This window comes from Centropristis striata, chromosome 2, assembly GCF_030273125.1.
Source record: "Centropristis striata isolate RG_2023a ecotype Rhode Island chromosome 2, C.striata_1.0, whole genome shotgun sequence".
Classification (NCBI taxonomy): domain Eukaryota; kingdom Metazoa; phylum Chordata; class Actinopteri; order Perciformes; family Serranidae; genus Centropristis; species Centropristis striata.
The window spans coordinates 35,938,368-35,956,556 of NC_081518.1; the positions used below are offsets into that span (position 1 = coordinate 35,938,368).

The 18,189-nt window shown below is 41.2% G+C and overlaps 1 protein-coding gene across 4 annotated transcripts in view; it reads left to right on the top strand.

Annotated features, from left to right (window-relative positions):
* celf6 (CUGBP Elav-like family member 6) overlaps positions 1–18,189 on the top strand; it is a 148,301-nt gene that overhangs the window by 116,339 nt on the left and 13,773 nt on the right. For 2 of the 4 annotated variants that reach the window (XR_009395617.1, XM_059350210.1), the window contains 6 exons: positions 2,158–2,237; positions 11,352–11,525; positions 12,404–12,551; positions 14,494–14,643; positions 15,454–15,516; positions 16,095–16,175. Coding sequence is in view for 1 of the 4 variants with exons in the window: in XM_059350210.1 (XP_059206193.1) it covers positions 2,158–2,237; positions 11,352–11,525; positions 12,404–12,551; positions 14,494–14,643; positions 15,454–15,516; positions 16,095–16,175 (696 nt within the window). In the remaining 3 variants the exon portion in view is untranslated. The remainder of the gene's footprint in view (positions 1–2,157; positions 2,238–11,351; positions 11,526–12,403; positions 12,552–14,493; positions 14,644–15,453; positions 15,517–16,094; positions 16,176–18,189) is intronic. The other 2 variants (XR_009395615.1, XR_009395616.1) reach the window with 2 other exon arrangements.

Genomic DNA, 18,189 nt, shown 5'->3' on the forward strand with positions numbered 1-18,189 from the left:
AAGTGCAACACTTGCTGCCAGAGTTGAATAGAGCCCTGAATTGTCAGGAAAAATAGAGAGATGGCTTTTAGGTCTATAATTAAGTTGTGTTATAAATGTCACCCATCCAGCGGGATGGAATTCATGCATACATATTATTACCCCGGGAATTCAAAAGGCAGTGCAGATCCTCTCGCTTGAAAGCAATACAATCTCTCTTTTTCCTTTTCCCCCAACTCATTCTGAGCCATCAAATTCAAAAACTCAAATGTGCACTATAATTTATGAGGCTGTAGCATTTCCAATTCTTTGGAGATGTTGTGCTCTGTGTCCCTTAACTTTTTTTTTAGGTCAGGAAAAGCAAGGCTATCGGTTCATGGTGGAGAAATTTGAGGAAATTTGTATGTTTGACATGACTTTGCCAAGCCCTGCTGTTTTGAGCGTCTTTCTGGTTGGGCTGAGCTGCTGGGGTCACTGGGATTCTGGCATATGTGATGGCCTTGTTAGGGAACCAACAGCAAGTTATCTTGCCTTACAAAACAAAATAAAAGCTCTCGAAAGAACAAACTGCCCCTTATTATTTCAACTACAAAGGTTAAACGCATTTGTTCCTTCAAAGACAGAATTGCAGTCAAATGGCACACAGTAGGCTGACGCATTTCAGTTGGACAAATGAAGACCTTTCCTGCCTCTACCCGGAGGGGCGTTCAAGTGAAGTAAAAGGGTGCTAGAGTGCTGTGACAGAATCAAAGGCTTCTTTGACTTATCTGTTTGCCTCTGTAGATCTATACAGCTTTGAGGACATTTGACAGTACAGGAAGCACACGGCCTTTACTACTCACCACATTTCTGCACACAACAGTTTCAACACTTAATTGTGTGGCTTGAATGTGGATGGAGAGCCTTAGGTAAAGGTGGAAATTGTCTTCCATGAAATGTGCACATACTGCATGTCCCTCAGTTCAATCTTTTTGATTTTGTCGGAAATTATTAATTTGTTTGTCTGGGAAGCCAAGCTGACTCCTGAGATGTAGAAGTGAATACTGCCAGACACAGAACATCCCCTGAGCCTACCTATCAGTGTTTATAATTTAAATGAATCATCATGACTCCTTTGGGGATGTAGAGTGGATAGATATATATGAAAATATGTAATAATGCTTTAAATGGGTATCAGCAATTCTCAAGAAACCAGGGATTGAACTCAGGAAAAAGCCTGTCTGGTTCTGAGACACTGGTGCTACTCGATTAATGAAAAGGGGGCAGAATTAATCCACGAGTTTGTTAATTAGGTATCTCTTGACTTAACACATGAGCTACCTGAAGGCAAGGATAAGAATAGGACATAACAGAATACCTTGTGCAGTCTATGACGACCATAAAGCTTAGAGAAATAGCTCCTCTTTAATTTAATGGCTTTTGGAAAATTACCACATTTCAGTTCCACTGTATTTCACTGCTCTTTATGTTGTAGTAGTTCAGTGCCTGGCCTTACCTACACACTGATACACTATTTAATCATGTGGTTGGGATATGTAACCTTCCAAAAAAACATATTGTGCATTATTATTATCTACTTGGATCATTTTTTAACTTCATTTGAAATGTTAATGCAATGAAGCTCCAGAACACTGCTGCCAACACCCGTTCACTTGTCTTCCGGCCAACTTTTTATGTTGACTTTTCCTTTTGTGCATTAACTACACAACAGATTTAAGATGATTTGAATGCCCCTTGAGCAAAGCCCCCCCTCCCACCACTCTATCTGAAATTATATGCGAGCAAAGATTCGGTTAGATAGGCAGATTATAATACTATGCCTTTGTCATCATAATCTCTTTTATGAGTGACTGCACACAAATCACAATGTGTAAATATTAAACAGATTAATAATCACAAACAAGTCAGGGTAGTAAATGCCTTGGCTCCATGCGCCGAAGTGGAGGGGGTGGAATTAGAAATGGGCGAGGGACAGGATGTTCCACGCAGCTAATGCCTTCACTACAATTAGACTGATTTATTCAGAGTTATGCGCTGAACACACAAATGGCAGAATATATTTACAAAGCAGATAACATGAAAACAATGGTAATGAATGGTGTTTTTCCCCCATATTCCAGACCATCTCCCTGATGTTGTGCCCCTCCCTTCTATTTCTCTCCTTTTCTATGCATACAGGCTGCGCCTTTGTCAAGTTCTCCAGCCACGCAGAAGCGCAGGCCGCCATCAACAGCTTGCATGGTGGACAGACTATGCCTGTAAGTAACGCACTTTGAAACACACTCATGGCATATGTTCTAATAACTGAATTTTGTGTCATGGTTATTTCAGCGCAGTTGCAAACATTTGCTTCACACTTGATGTGGACAGTTTTGCGAGTGATAGATGTTACTCTCCTGTCAACTCATGCCAGCTGTTCCTGTGGTCTCACTTATAAAAATGTTTGAAGTAGACTGGGATAAAGTTTACAGCAAAGATTGGACTTTTAAATTCTGTTTTCTGCCCTGCTAAGAGACAGACACAGACCAAGCCTTCCTTTAAAGTTTTCTATTCCGCAAGCATACAGCCACTGGAGGGTGTATGCCTCTTTGAAATTCAATACTGAATGTCTTTGTCTTTTTATGTGTTTTGAAAAAAATCTCATACATTTAAGACAAAATACATAAACCCAAAATGTACCAGAATTTTCATTATCTATGTATCGATTACTTTATCTCGTCTGTACTACCATATAGTATGTCTATACAGTACTATATACGTACTCTATATTCTATATAGATATCCATTTATACAGTCACCACAGTAGCTCTTTTCAAAGCACATCAACAGTCCACAGACTCACATACATTCTCGCTGTGTGTTATCACGCACAAAAGATTCCCACAGTCAGCATCCGCCACCTTACAGCTCACAGCTGCATACTCTGTATCTGTCTTTTCACTCAATATCCATTTCCTTCTCCTGCTATTCACACTACCTTTTCAGCAGACAGATAGAGTGTGTGTACATTCAGAGTCTTATAAAGATATGATTACTGTGCACGGCACATGAATCCTTGAATGTGTCCTCAGGATACATTGTACTGTATATATAAATATGATGTTATATAAAGTTGAAACTGAATTTGTGGAATAATAGAGAGAGAAATGAAATAACTATGCACATATTGTTCAAGAATAGTACAATGTAAAGCATAGTATGTTCTGAGTTTGTTCTTTGGTTAACTGTATTTCTTTCTTGTATAATTCCACTTTATAATATTAAAAAATGATATATATATATATATATATAAACAGCATTTCAATTGGAACAAATTGGCAACAATTACAATTGCCCATCCTTGAAATTTCATGACGTGGCAATGGTTGCAGTCAACATTGAATTTCCTCTTACTTATTGTAGTAATAGTAAAAGGGAAAAAAGTCTCAAAGAGAACTTGAAACTTATCAGGTTCCTATAGTTAATGTTTTAGCAAACAATTGCCCTATTCACATGTAAGGAGAAGTCTGGCATCCCATCGGAGAACTTTTTCTTGCAACCTGTTGATTGTAAGTTCAATATTCACCAGCATTTTACTCCTGGATGAATCTACAAACTGCTGAAAAATAAAAATATCAGAAAGTTAAACAATTGATTTAGTGCAAGCCACAAGAGAAGCTTTACGGAATAGTGTCATTATTTAATGTGTGTAAGTTTTCAGGCAGGTTGTTCAAAATCTCAATCGATTTTAAGTAGACTGTGAATAAGCCAATAGAAAGCTGCCAAAAGACCTCTGGATGCAACTCTGGTAATATGGAATAAAAAGTGATACAGTTGAGGAACATTCATTTCTGAAAATGACAGCCAATCATAACAGGATACTGTTGTGCAAGTGGGAAAGAAGTGAAAGACAGACTTACTTATTTTTTAGCTTAACAAGAGCAAACGGCATGGAGGACTATTTTCTGATTACTTTTGGATTTAAATGTTTCTCTTTACATGGGGAAATAGTCCTCTGTCAAAAGTTAATAGTTTGAACAGCTCTCTTAACCCGTTCCTAAAAATTTAAATTAGTGTGAAATTAGTGGCTTTACATTAGGAGACAGTTTGTCATCTTCATGGTGAAGCAATTTAATTGAGGTAGTAGGCCAAAAAAGATAATTTCAGAATTGGTGTAATTAACTTTTGACACTTTGTATGCTGTCTAGGCAATTTATGGGAATGGCTCGACAGGTAGTGTTATAATTCCATACACCTACATATAATTGTGTGTCATCAGCATAACAATGAAACTTTTTGGTTTGCTTTGATATGTCCACGTATAAACATGAAGGGATACTGTAAATGTTGAATGGGTGAAAGGAGGATATTACTGCAAATATTCCAACAGACCAAACAGAGGAAAAAAGAACCTTGACTGAGACCAACCGCATGTCAAAAAAAATAAATTAAACAAGTGGCAAGAGTGCTATAAATAATAGATAACATTCAGGCTGCTGAATATTTTGCAAAAAGAAGGGGGACAGGTGAGGCTTTATAAGCCACTGCCTCCACCCACAACATCGGAAAAATTACTTAAAAACAGCTCATCACATCCAAATCATTAACGGTGACAGTTTGGCCCTGTCAGGGGACTATTTTTTTGTTAAAGAATATTAAACACTTAAAACACTTGAAAACACTTATCAAGGGAGGCTTCATTACAGTGACTAGAAGGGAGGTTAACAAGTAAGTCAATAATATTGAAAAGCACCCTAGAGTTAGGATGGATCTTCAAAATGAGGTCAGATTAATAAGCCGCTTTTGCTTCCTTAACTGCTTCCTGATATTTCAGCATTAAGTCCTTCATATTGTGGAACACTTGCAGTTTATCAGCCTCACATTAACTTTTAGCTTTTCTACATTTATTCTCCGCAGCCTGGGTATATTCTACCCAAGATTGGGGTATTTATCTTTATCTGTTGTGGAATAATGTTAAGTTGCAAATATTACTGATACAGCTGTTCTGCCAAGTGGTAAATCAGATTGCATGGGAACCACTTAATTGGTTTTTACAGACATATAAGCCAAATTAAGGTGTCTGTTCTCATGATTTTGGTGAGAACACATATTGACCCTTGCATAGAATATCACATGCATATACTTTAATAAAGGAGGAGACCTTGCACATAATGCAAGAGAATGATGCAGGAATCATTGAACTGTATCACTCTACACAAAAGATGTAGATTTAAATGTACTTTTGTTGTGGAAGGTAGTTCAGCTATAAATCTAAAATGAATTGTAGTGAGCAGGTAATGATCTTTGACTTACAATAGCTGAGAGATGAGATGCATGATATAACTTTAGTTGGTGTTGATTTGCTGAGTTTAAGAATGAGGCCATCAAACCTGTTACTCTTGTCAAGCTGCAGTAAATTACGAGTTGGATATACTTCTGTCGGGCTTGAACAAGACCACCAAAAAGGCTTAAGTAAAAGAAATGATGAATTAGGAAGCAGCTCCCTGCCGATGCTGGTGTATGTTGAGTACTGCACAGCTGGACACACACGCGAGCACACACACTTTCTGGCAGACATCCGCACCTTCACACACTTCACTGATGTTCCGCAATAAATATTTACGGACGCTTCCTGGCAGCCAGATAGTGTCCTGGAAGCCAGATGTAATTTACACATCTTTTTGATGCCGCCTCATTTTGCATTACATTGAAGTAGTGAGGGAGGGGAAATAAGTGGTAGAGTCGGTTTAACTGTGTGTAGTTGTTGTGCTCAGTGAAGACCAAACTTTTTTTGCATGTAAACCACAAGGGTCAAAATTTAATAAGCAGTGGGCCATGAGCCAAACAATAATCATGTTGCACACTGATCGTGCACAATTATGACAGGCCTCTTACTGAAATTTGATTATAATCAAGATATTTACCTTGTACTCAAAATATCTTGTTGACTCAATCAACAGAATATGTTTACATTCAGGAGATTTGCATAATTGGACTCCTCTGGCGCTGTTTTTTTTGCTTTCTTGTAGGGATCAAAATTTGGCTCATGTGGACCACTTTTGCACACTTTGTGTGTGTTTGTGTTGCTGTAGCACGGGCACAGTTGCATTAGGTCTGAGCCATTGAGCCACCTGAGGTCTACTGCAGATGAACTGTCCAAAGCAACATATGGAGCCCCAAACAGACCTGGGGCGGATCAAGAGCCATCCAAAAGTTCATTAATAATCTATATTATCCATATCTCGCTCCCTCTATCCCTGCACCTGTTATCCTCCTCTCCCCAAATCCAACTTCCTCTCAAATTAATAGGCAAGGTGGCCATTAGTAGCCAACTAAGGCTTTGGTACCGATGGGGGATGCAGTTAATTTGGATAATATCACTGCCACATGTCGTCAACAACAGACTAACAGGAGGCAGGATTCAGAGAGTGGGCTGCTCTGCTCACTGCCTGCTGCCAGCTGTGAGGTCTGGATGAACCTTGAACAAAGAGTTGTCTCTCACTCACTCTCCGTCTCTCTCTCCCTCTTAATGTTCTCTCTCCAGCATCTGTGTTACCTGGCACACGCACACATGCCATAAATAATACCTGCACCAAAATACGCTGGCCCAAAATGAAAGGCTTTAATGAAGCTTAAGGGCAAGGGATGCCACCGAAGGGCATGCGCTGATAGATCGGGTCATAGCTTTAATTGATGTTTATTGCGGATTGCAGGTGCTTCCAAAATTAACTTAAAAGGTGATTGGGCACAGAACAGGCGCTCGCACTGGTTCATCTGTTGAATTACAGTAAGGCTGCAGAGGCACAGGTGGCAAAACTTCAAATGGCAGAGCCGGGGGCAGGCAGACAGCACCCAGCAAATTGCAGACATTGTCATGTTCGGTGTCACAGCGTGGCTGACAGGGCCTGTGGAGCTCGCCGGTGCTGGCAGCAACACGAGCGTGCATGTGTGTGATACTATAGTTCCGGATTAATGAGAGATAAGACTGAGCCAGAAAGCATTGTCATTGTAACACAATTCATCAAATGCCACATGAAACTATTGTAGAATCTCAGCAGGCTTGTAGCTGACATGGAGTTTTGTGTTTTGCGCTGCACACATATTGTGCTGGAAACTGTTATTTACACAATGCAGTATATACAGCAAATGAAAATACCAATGTGAATGACAGTACTGTACTTCTGTGTCTTTTTGGCTTGATGCAGTGTGCACGGCAGCTGCAGCAGTATGTGGTGGACAGCGAGGGCCACACCAAGACAGCATCATCCAGTGCTAATGAGAGACAGTCCTCCCATGAGGCTAGCAGAGATGTAGCAAGGTTCAGAGAGTTGAATACAAAGCCAACGGGGGGTTCATCCAATTACCAAACAAACTTGTTATGGTGTATTCAATTAATTTCTTACAGATTCTCGATTAACACTTTTGGAGTCTGTAGAAACCTGAGATCATTTTGGAACTTTCACTTGTCATTTAAAATAAGTTGTTACATGTTTGCTGAATGGAGGAGAAAGAAGGTTTGTTGTTAATCATTATTATGCTTTTTGAAATGGCAGCTTTCCCTTCAATGAGTGTGGCGTTGTATTATACTGCTGTAAGCCTCTGTAGAGGATGGAAGATGAGTGTCTGTTTACCTGTTAGTACACACTTAACGCCAGTGTCTTTGTATCACAGTAATGCAGAGATAAAAGCGTAATGCCATTTCTGTGGTGTAGTTGAGTTCTAATCCCTCAATTACCGTTGTGTATTTTTCCATCTACACATTTTGCGGCCTATACAAAATCCATTATGGGAGATTTTCACAAGTCAAGTGTGTTGTTCAAGAAATTAGATTAGTTTTTGAACCCGTGACAAATTCCTTAGTTGTACCTGTCAAAAGTGAAGGCTCCCTGTTGGCCCTTATCAAATTCAGCAAATTCATTTTCTCTCCAGGTATGGGAGTCATGCCGGTGGAGGTTATTATTCTGTTTGTTTGTCAGCTTGTGATTTTCTGCTACCAGTGAGGAGTGGCTGCTTTGCATCCAGTGCCTGTTGTCTGCTACCACCTGTTCCTTCATTACCTGGCCACATATCACTATTTCTTTATGTGGGTAGAAACCCTTGAGGGGGATCACACTCTGAAATCTGTTTTTTTCTGATTAGGCCTTGGATCTATTCACAATAGCCTCGCTTGAGATGTGAGGATATGAAATTCACCTGTTCAGGGGTGAGGATGAGAGAATTTATTTTGTATATTTTAGAAGGGATATTTTGCCTTTTATGCTGTGAAAGTCAGAAATGCTAGGCTCTGACATGAGTGGCACTGCTGACAACACATGCAGAGGCTGTTGTAGTGCTTTAATGCTGCTGCCAATTCAGTTCATTGGAGACATTGCAGACTGGGTCTCCTCCCGTGCTGTCGTCTAGAGCAGAGCACTCTGCTGGGAGAAGCCAGACCCGGGCCCGGCTCGCCTCATCTTGAGTCACGGTGCAGTGGGTACAGGCAGCCTCAGGCTTTCACAGCCCCAATGCTCACAATGCATTCTTCATGAGGTATTAAATGAATGTAAGAATACACAGTTACACAAAGCAGAAAATGAATGTGATCTAAATGCCAGGCCCCCATGCTGTGGGCAGGCTTGAGCAACAACGCTGGAGGAGGATGTTTGCTCAGTGCCAGCCTCATTAAATCCAACAGCCCAGTCCCTTCAACTGGCCTGCAAAGTTGAGAAAGAAGGAAAAAAGGTCAGGAGGTGGGATGAAATGAAATTAGAAAGGGAAAAACTGTGCCGTTAACGCCGCCACGTCGGAGTATTGATTTAGCTAATTGAAATGGCATCGAGGGAGAAACACCAGATGGGTCTCCTCTGGCCTGAGGTGGGGTGCTGGCTGGCTCTGATAGGATCCCATCTGAGACGCACTGTCCCTGGGGTCCGTGCTGATGCCTTCCTTCATTCCCCAGCCTCTTTCTCACAGTTATCTACGGCCAACACATTCTCTTGGTTGTGTTAATAGAACCTTTGTAAGACACTTTCCACATGGGTTAGTGAAATAGCTTGCTTGCAAAGCCTCTGAACAGGAACATGTTTATGTTTTGCATTCATTTTGCACATTTGTTTTTTATAAAGAAAAGAAAAAACAGATAAGAAAAAAAACAGTCGCTGAAGGGTGAGAATGATGTTAGGGTGATGGAGGAAAATGGGATACATTTTGGCAGAATAAATATATGACTAGATATTATGTAAGGTTTGTTGCACCATGACTAACCAAACCACAAAGCACGAGACCACCCTGGCAAACTGCCCTCTCTATGGCACTATCGCTTAGCTGTTCCTGTTTAAAATTTCATGAAGCGCTTATGAAAATAGGACACGCTTTTTGTATGAATTACTATGAAATAGCATGAAGTAAGACTGCACAACAGTAACACGGAGACTGTGTTTGTTTAGTGGCTGAATACACATGCACTTACTGTGCAGTTGCCGTATTCAGCTTCACAGGGCATGAGTTTGTTTGTTTCTATGATTTTCTGTTTGGATAGCTCTGCTTTAGTAATGTGCCTCCTGTAAGCAGCACTCGAGCTTAAACTTGGACCTGTAGAAGAGCTTTTTCAATTTCAATTTCTTAGACGGAGACTCATAAACTTCTGCACACAAAAAAATAGGTGCATGCATCATCACTCACACTGGTCAGCCTCGTCTTTCTCTGTCACTATGTCCCCTGCACTGACATTTTCGATTTCCACACCCAAAGAAAATATGGAAATCTAAATCAAAGCCTGAATTTGTACTGAACCTGTCAGGATGACACATTTTGTGAAAGATGAATCCAAGTTGTGATTATGGAGTCCTTTTCTCCCCATGTCTTTGCTTTTATGATCTTACTAATCATATCCTGACTGCCCCCTGGCTGCCTGTGTCCTTCTGTCCTGGTGGTGCTCCGTGCTCTTTCCCAGCATGCATTGCCTGTAATTAAATAGGAGCCTGGTCCTCTTGACAGTGTCTGTGGCTGCTTTCTCTGCCTGGCAGCACCCTCATCCTCTCTCTCTCTCTCTCTCTCTCTCTATGTCTGTGTCTCTCACTCACACACAGACACTCTCCCTGCCTCTCTCCTTGCCTGGATGTCACGTGAGGAACTGACTCTGGTCTCTGTCTCAAATGATTTAATTGGATGCAAACTCAGGAGCACGGACATCAATACGGAACTATATCTGCCATAAGGCAGAGCCATTAGTCAATACTTGGCCCTCCACATGCCGAAGGCTTTTGTCAGACCTAATTACCCAGTACTGTATTCAGTGGAGCTTCACCACTGGGGGACTGGGACTCCTGTGGGATCTGGTTAGGATCACAGTTCACTTCCAGTGTATACAGTGGAGTTGGAAAGTTCACAAAAGCAAATATCACTCACTTATTCTCTCCCATTTAATGCTGACAGCTAAATGACTGAGGTGCACATTCACTTTAACTGGCTGAAAGATATTTGGTCTTTAATGTTGTGTACACTCAATCAGAGGACAGAAATGATTGACAGGCTCACCACTGTTTGTCCTTTGTGGTGAGAACTCACTGTCGTGTTTTTAATAAAGGAGGTTGATGCACAGATACAGATAACCTCCACATCTTTTTATTATGAAACCTACATTTTGTTGTAGGTCATTTCCCGAGGGAAACACACACACATTAGGAGAAAGCTATTTTTAGCTGCGCAATAAAAGATGCAAATGTAATGCATGCATTCTGCAACCTTGTTTCTTAATGGCCTATATTTAGGTAATGGTCAGACTGATAGTGTTTAATGTGATCACATATCTGCAAACTTCCAGTTAAAGCATCACATATTAACTAAAGCAATAGACTTGTCAGACATATCATTTATCACCCAGAGACATGCGCTTTGATTAGAGCAGTATTTTCACTTTAGAAAATGGATTTAAGCTTTCCAAAATACTGTGATTACAGAGTTTTTTTTTATTGCCTTATTTTTCAGTTTCTTCCCACTGAATAACTATTTATTCAGTCGAAGGATGTTCAACCAGTTTTAGCTAACAAACACAAGCTCATTAGCTGGTTGGCCAGCTGAAGTGACAGGTGCAATCTGCAAAATGCTGCTGATTGAAAGTAACCATGGTAGTTGCAAAAGTTAGTATTACTGTTTGTCCAACTTTGCTGAAACATTGACAGCACAATCGAGTTATTATATCTAGATCCAGATTGTTTGTTTCATATTCATTTGCTTTTGATAATCTCTGTGCAGACAGTGAAAAGCATGATAACACACTGCAGGGTGTCCATTAAAAAAATTTTATGAGACACACATGAAAGACATTAATTGAAAAACGTAACTGTCTAAAAAAAACTCATATGTAGGTTTAGTTGCACATTTCAATAACCTTGTAAATACATGTGCCCCTTTAGGGTGCCTCGTCCAGTCTGGTGGTCAAATTTGCAGACACTGATAAGGAGAGGACCCTGCGCAGGATGCACCAGATGGCGGGCCAGCTCGGCATCTTCAGTCCCATGACCATCCAATTTGGGGCCTATGGCGCCTACTCTCATGCTGTAAGTCTCAGCCCGGCGGGGGAGGAGACGGTGAGCTTTAAAAAAGAAAACAGAAAATGTTGTGTTGATTTGAGGTTTGAATTCACTGTTTCTCCCACCAGGCATGTGACACTCCCAGCGAACAACTCCTTAAGTGATTCACACTATTAAATGGCTGTTAGAGTCCACATTTACAGGGGCTTTAAAGAGAAATGCTGCACTGCTTATTTTGTACTATGTCTTTTTATCCCTTCATTTGTCCAGGGAAACTGCTGATCATGTATGCTCACTTTGTGTTAGCATCCATATTCACTTTAGATTCACACATTTCCTGACTTGGTCGGTACATTTAAGTCAACCCAAGCTTGCCTCTTTAACATTTCATCTCCTTACACATATGCCTTCACACTCAGAGGTGCACTTCATTACCAAGAACCCAAAGCCGCTCGCCTCCAACCCCTTTCCCTGCCAGCCAACCCTAGCCTGCATTTCATAGTCACACATGAAAGTCACAGCCTGAGTTAGGAGTCTGCGAGATTTTGCACTCACACAGTATCTAACAACTCACCCTGACAGGTGAGAATCACCCACACACGCACAATCTCTCCACCAGCTTGGCGGAGTTATACATATGCAGTACATATAGATATACATAGTCTCCAGCTCGCTAAACTCATCTCACCACATAGCCTTTATCTTGTGTCAGTATAATGAGCACGAGGCCAGAGCGGTGTTACACTAGCTGGGAAGCAACGCTGCAGGGCAACACAGACCACTCTGTTCAAGAACAAGGCATGGGCCAAGCAAACAGAGATGTGAGAGTAAACATGCTCTGGTCCTGCGGCTATTTCACCCTCCTTTCCTTTCCTGTCCTTCCCTCCATCCCTCCCACCAATCGCCTCTCTCCCCACTGCTCTTTAATCCTACAGCAGATGATGCAACAGCAAGCAGCCCTGATGGCAGCAACACAAGGGTCCTACCTGAACCCCATGGCAGCCATCGCTGCCGCGCAAATGCAGCAAATGGCAGCTTTCAATGTCAACGGCCTGGTGGCTACTCCCATGACACCGTCCTCAGGTATACACACTAACTGACTCGGGTGCAAAAGTCGACACACATGCAAACACATGTACACACGCAGGGCTTCTCTCTCCATTTTTCACTGCTGCCCTGGAAACCTTTTCATCATTAGCGAGAATTATAGAAGCAGTAGTAATGTATTCATTCAAGGCCTTTCTGATTTTGCCCTTGTTACATTTTTTAAGAAGTAGGTTCCATCCAACAGACATTGCCAGTGTTGAATTAAGGAAAGCTAGGGCCTTATATTGAAGGGGGGGCATGATGGGAGAAAATGTACAGCATTCCTTGACACTCATTGGCAGCCACATTATAGTCTCTCTCATTATCTCTCTCCCGCTCTCTGTCTGTCTGTCGCTCTCTCCCTCTGTGTCTCTGTGACAGTGTGTGTTTTCTGGGAACACAGCCAATCCGATGACTTTGGATGCAGAGTCCTTGGCTTATACAATATAAGAGCAAAGATTTGTGTGAGATAATCCTGGACCCCAGTCTGAACTATCTTTTTGGCCCTTGTCATGAGGAGCTTTGATGGCTCGACACTAAGTAGGCAGGCCGCCTGAAGGCAGGGTCATTGCAAATGTATTAAATAAAGTGGCTTGACGCTGTACCTGGCATTTGTAATCCACAAGGCCTACATATACCAGGTAATACCTATCAAACATAATCCTACATGACTTAAATGCCCTTCACCTGGATTAGAAAAATAATAAAAATCCATCTGCACAAAAGGGCACTGACAAGGTGACAGACTTGGAATATCACGACAAGGAGAAAAAGATGCACAGGTCTCTGCATCCAATATACTGAACAATATGGTTCCTTTTCTTGTGAGTCAATATGTACCACTTCTTTTTGTACCTTCAAAAGGGCCGACATTAGGGATGCATGACATGTATTGGTACTGATGAATTATAAGCCAATAATGGGAATTGTTTACTAACATGTATAATTCTGATTAAAGAAATGATAGCCTATGATAATACAAAGCCAAATTGATTTCATTGACTTAGCAAGAGCAGCATCAGCACTCTCTGATACAGTAGGTGGTGGTGGCTTGTCATTTGTGTTGAGTATTTAACATGTTGGATTTGACAGATTATGTATTTATTCAGATTAAGTATTTTATTTGAATATTTTGGCAAAATCCTCTTTAAAAGCCAAAAGTACTGTATATAATGGTATAGTATATAGTCTAGTAAAGTATGTTTCTGAAACTTTTTAACATACTCTACTGGAAAATAATGTACATTTAAAGATGTAGAACTTTGTTTTTGTTGTGTTAACAATATAGTTGTCTGTTAGATTTTGTTCGGTCAGAGCTACGAAATATAAAAACATCCTTCTTAGCTCACTAAATCATAGCATTTCTACAGGTGTGCATGAACTATTGGTTATCAACTTCTATTTAAATTACAAAAATGGGAAATTGTCTGTGCGTTTATTGGTATCGACCATAGGTAGGTAGGTAATTATAGGTTATCGGTTAAAATATTACCATGTCACACATCCCAAGTACTTATGTACCCAAAATGACAGACATATAACTTCAAACAAGGCTATAATAATGAGGGAAATATTCAGAAGTCAGAGTACCCGCAACTTCATTAGCCCATGTTCTATTATAGTGGTGGAACAGTGCCTTCCCTCAGTCCCACCCTCACATTTTAATCATTGTGCTATATGGAGTGATTTTAGTAACTGTTCAGGCTGAATTTGTACCAGTTTACCAAACTACACTGTTCATGGGAGGTAAAAAGGTATGCATTAGTAAAAGGGTATGCATTAGTGCTTATCAGGGCCCATGATGTGGGTGTAAATAGTATGACATTTATGGGAACATGTACATTTCAGTAGAAAAATATACTTTTCTTGTGCCTTTATTTTTGTAGCATGTGAAGTATGTGCCCTGCAGTTTCCATAATGACTCCGTATCTATTTGCAGGCACCAGCACACCCCCGGGCATCTCTGCCACAGCCGTGCCCAGCATAGCCACCCCTATCGGGGTCAACGGATTCAGTGCCCTCCCGCCTCAAAGCAACGGGCAGTCCGCCTCTGAGCCCATCTATACCAATGGTATTCACCCTTACCCAGGTGAGCGAATCAAGGTTTACATAAAAGAAACATGAGATATATTTGTAACATCTAGAGTCCTGAGACTGCTGCCCTGACCTTGACACTTACAATTAGCTGCATGCACTGATGGTGATATGTGAATTATTCTCGTGTTGCACTTGATCTGAATAGGAACATCACCTTATTGCCACGATGCAAGTTGAACAAGCCAGTGGCGACAGATTGGATTACATCGCATGGTGCTGCTCAAAAGTTGACAAGAGTCCTTTTTTACTTCGCACTCTCATTACGCCTTTTTCTGATTCGAACTGAACGTTTAAGGCTTGAGGGTCAATCAACAGTGTCTTTGGCAGATTTCTGAGCAGCCAGCTCCAGTATCATGATGAATCCATCAGTTCATCCATCAGTCCATTATGGTTAATTTGATGTGTCTCAGCCCGTCCGCGGCTTCTTAATGTTGTCTGGGACTGATTCCTGAAGAACTGACAGACACACACTCCCCGTTTCTGCATTATGCAAAGGCAGCTGCAATTGTAATGAACTACAAAGTGGTTTGTTTGGCATGTTGTTAATATTTGATGCAAACATCTGGGGCGAACAGGCATTTTGAAGAACTGAGATATGACAACCCAAATTTCTCCCACTCCCTGTGTGATCGTACCCCCTGATGGTTCTCTACAGCTAAGCCAATTTCTGTCTCGGTCTTTAACATTCTCTCTATATCTTTCTTTGTGTCTATCTTGACCATTCTCTGTCCTCTTTGTCCTGTCTGCTTTCATTTTCCTCTTTGTCACCTCCCTCTCTGTCTCTCTTCTCGTCTCTCTGCAGCACAGAGTCCAACGGTGACTGACCCTCTCCAACAGGCTTATGCTGGCGTCCAACACTACGCAGGTGATCCGTCTCTCCTTCCTCCTCTCCTCTCTCACTTCCTCCATCTGTCCCTTTCCCTCTCCCCTCTCCCCTTCTGTTTGCCACATCAGTAGACACTATGACAGGTAGAGATAGCCGGACAGCCAATTTCCTCCCGGATTAAGCTACTTTACATTAGGATTGAAAAAGGATTTTCAGTGGACTTGATTATACACCCACACACAAAAAAAATTCTTAATTCCAAAAGTACACCGAGAGCTGAGGATCTGAACCTGCCATAGCCTCCTACATGAGAGATGACATAGACCTCTCATAACCACTGCTTTCTGCCTGACATCAGCTCTCATTAACACGGTGTAAGTCTCCCTCTCTTTCTTTGTGTGTCTGCTTAGTTGAACTGCACTCCACTCCCCTTTTGCCATACTCTTTGTGCAGTGATCCACCAGCCAAATGAGCCCAGGCTTCCAGTCATAATGCAATTTATTTATGCAATGTCTAGAGGACGCAAATGAACAATGGAATAATGATTTGAGTTTTGTTGTGTCAAATATGAAAATGGAGATGTGAAAAATTCCACTCTGGTTCTCCCTTTGCAACAGCAGCCTACCCTGCCGCCTATGCGCCAATCAGCCAAGCGTTCCCCCAGCAACCAACCATCATTCCCCAGCAACAGAGGGAAGGTAAGAGCGAGCAAGCGCGCCCACCCAAGATAAAAGGTGATAATTGCCATGTTCCATTCTAATGTAGCTGCGCTGCTTTGAATTAGCGAGGGAGGGAAAAAGCTGGCTGGGGAAAATGTGAGAAAAAGGCTCCCCATTTAAAGAGAAGAACATTAGCAGTGAGATGGAAAGTTACTCTGTCATTATTCAAAAACTGCACTAATTCAAACTTGCAGCGTTGGACTGCTTAATCAGTCCATTACAATGTGTTTAAGTGGTTATAAATATTCATCAGATTAATTAGCTGCATGCATAATCATTTATTACCATTCCTAGTGTAGTGTTCGTTCTTATGCCACAGCATCAGATGTAATAAAGCATAGGATATACTGTGATGGTAAATCACTCTTTTTCACGCCATTCGTCAGTCTCAATTATTCATCTATATGATTGTATGAGACAGCATAGAGTGGCATGAATATTCAATATAGGAACTCTGGAATTGAGTGTCTCCAGCACTGCCAAGAGGTAAAGTTAGCGTATGTTTGCATTTTTTCAGCGGTGTGAGTGCATGCCGGGGTCACAGTGCAGAAGTGTATGAATAAAGTATAGATAGTCAAACTTATCCTCACATGTCAGGAGCTTATTTGCTTTACATGCAGGCAAAATTTAACACCACAAGAAAAACACACAGTACCTCACAACATTTTTTAATCATTAGCAAGCATTATAGAAGTCATGGTTACACGTACACACTCAGACACAGCCACACACACACACACATAGAGCTATTCTTGGTTGAGCCAGTGGCTTGTCTGAGTTCTGGCCTCCTCTGGGTTTTGGCTGCGCTCCCAGCCTGTCTCAGTCCACTGCCACAGTCTGCAGCCCTGCCATTTAACAAGAGACACCTAAACCTGAATACACAGGCACATTCAAGCCTCAGCTTCAACCTCCCTCTGAAAGCTAACAATTGCAACAATACAATCTATCAGTCTGTGTCTGTGTTTGTGTGTGTCAACAAAGACAATCCCCACCAAATCCCAAAATATTATTTTAAGCAAACAAATCTTCACTGCACTCTTTGGAAATATGGGTCCTTTTCACTTCAGCGGAGCATCTTAGTCAGCACAGCTACGTCTTACACGTCAATGCTGTACACTGTACACTTATTGAGGCAGCAGCTATTATAAGTAATAAGTAATGCAGTCCTGTCCAGTATTGAACAAACTAAAAAGGCTTTGATGCATTCATGCATGGAGGATTTTAACTTTTGCTCAAATCACATGCCAACTTTACCACACCTGTCCATGAGGGCAATAATAAAACCACTTTCAAGAGCATTTGTTTGAATACATCACTGCAGGCTGTAATTGCTTGAACAGAATATTTTCAAGGTCATCCTTCTTCCTTGTTAAAACCTGATGCCTACATTACCCACAATGCAACTCTAACTGGCAACAGTTTGGTCAGAGATTCCGGTGTATTATCCTAGCAGCAGCCGATGTAGCCTTGAGGCTCTATAGCCTCGAGCAGAGATGAGGAGCAGGCTACAGAGGTCTCGCAAGTTCGCTTCTTTCTAACTCCACACACCACTTTAAGACTTGTAGTCTTCAGCTCCAACTGACGCCGACTCAAGTGACATGACTTGAGGCGATTTATCAGACTTTGTGCAGCTCAGTCTGGAGCCACAAAAGGCTTGACACTTTTTTTTGCACATATACAGAAGTGCTCCTCAAGATGTGTAAACAGACTTTGATATGTAAAATCAGTGGAATTCCACCTTCAAAAAAACATTTTGTAATTGCAAAATATATCAAATGACTTCTTATCCTTAAGTATGCAAGAGTCACATATACTAATGCAGACAGATCAGCGTTTCAACATGCACTTCCAGATTATTTTGCGCTCTTATATTAGCACTTTTGCACTGTGGACAAAATATGGCATATACAATTTAAGCAATATTGTACTTTTGGTGGCATTACTTTATGAAATGAGGATGCAAAAAAAATAAAAAAACATGTTTATTATAAAG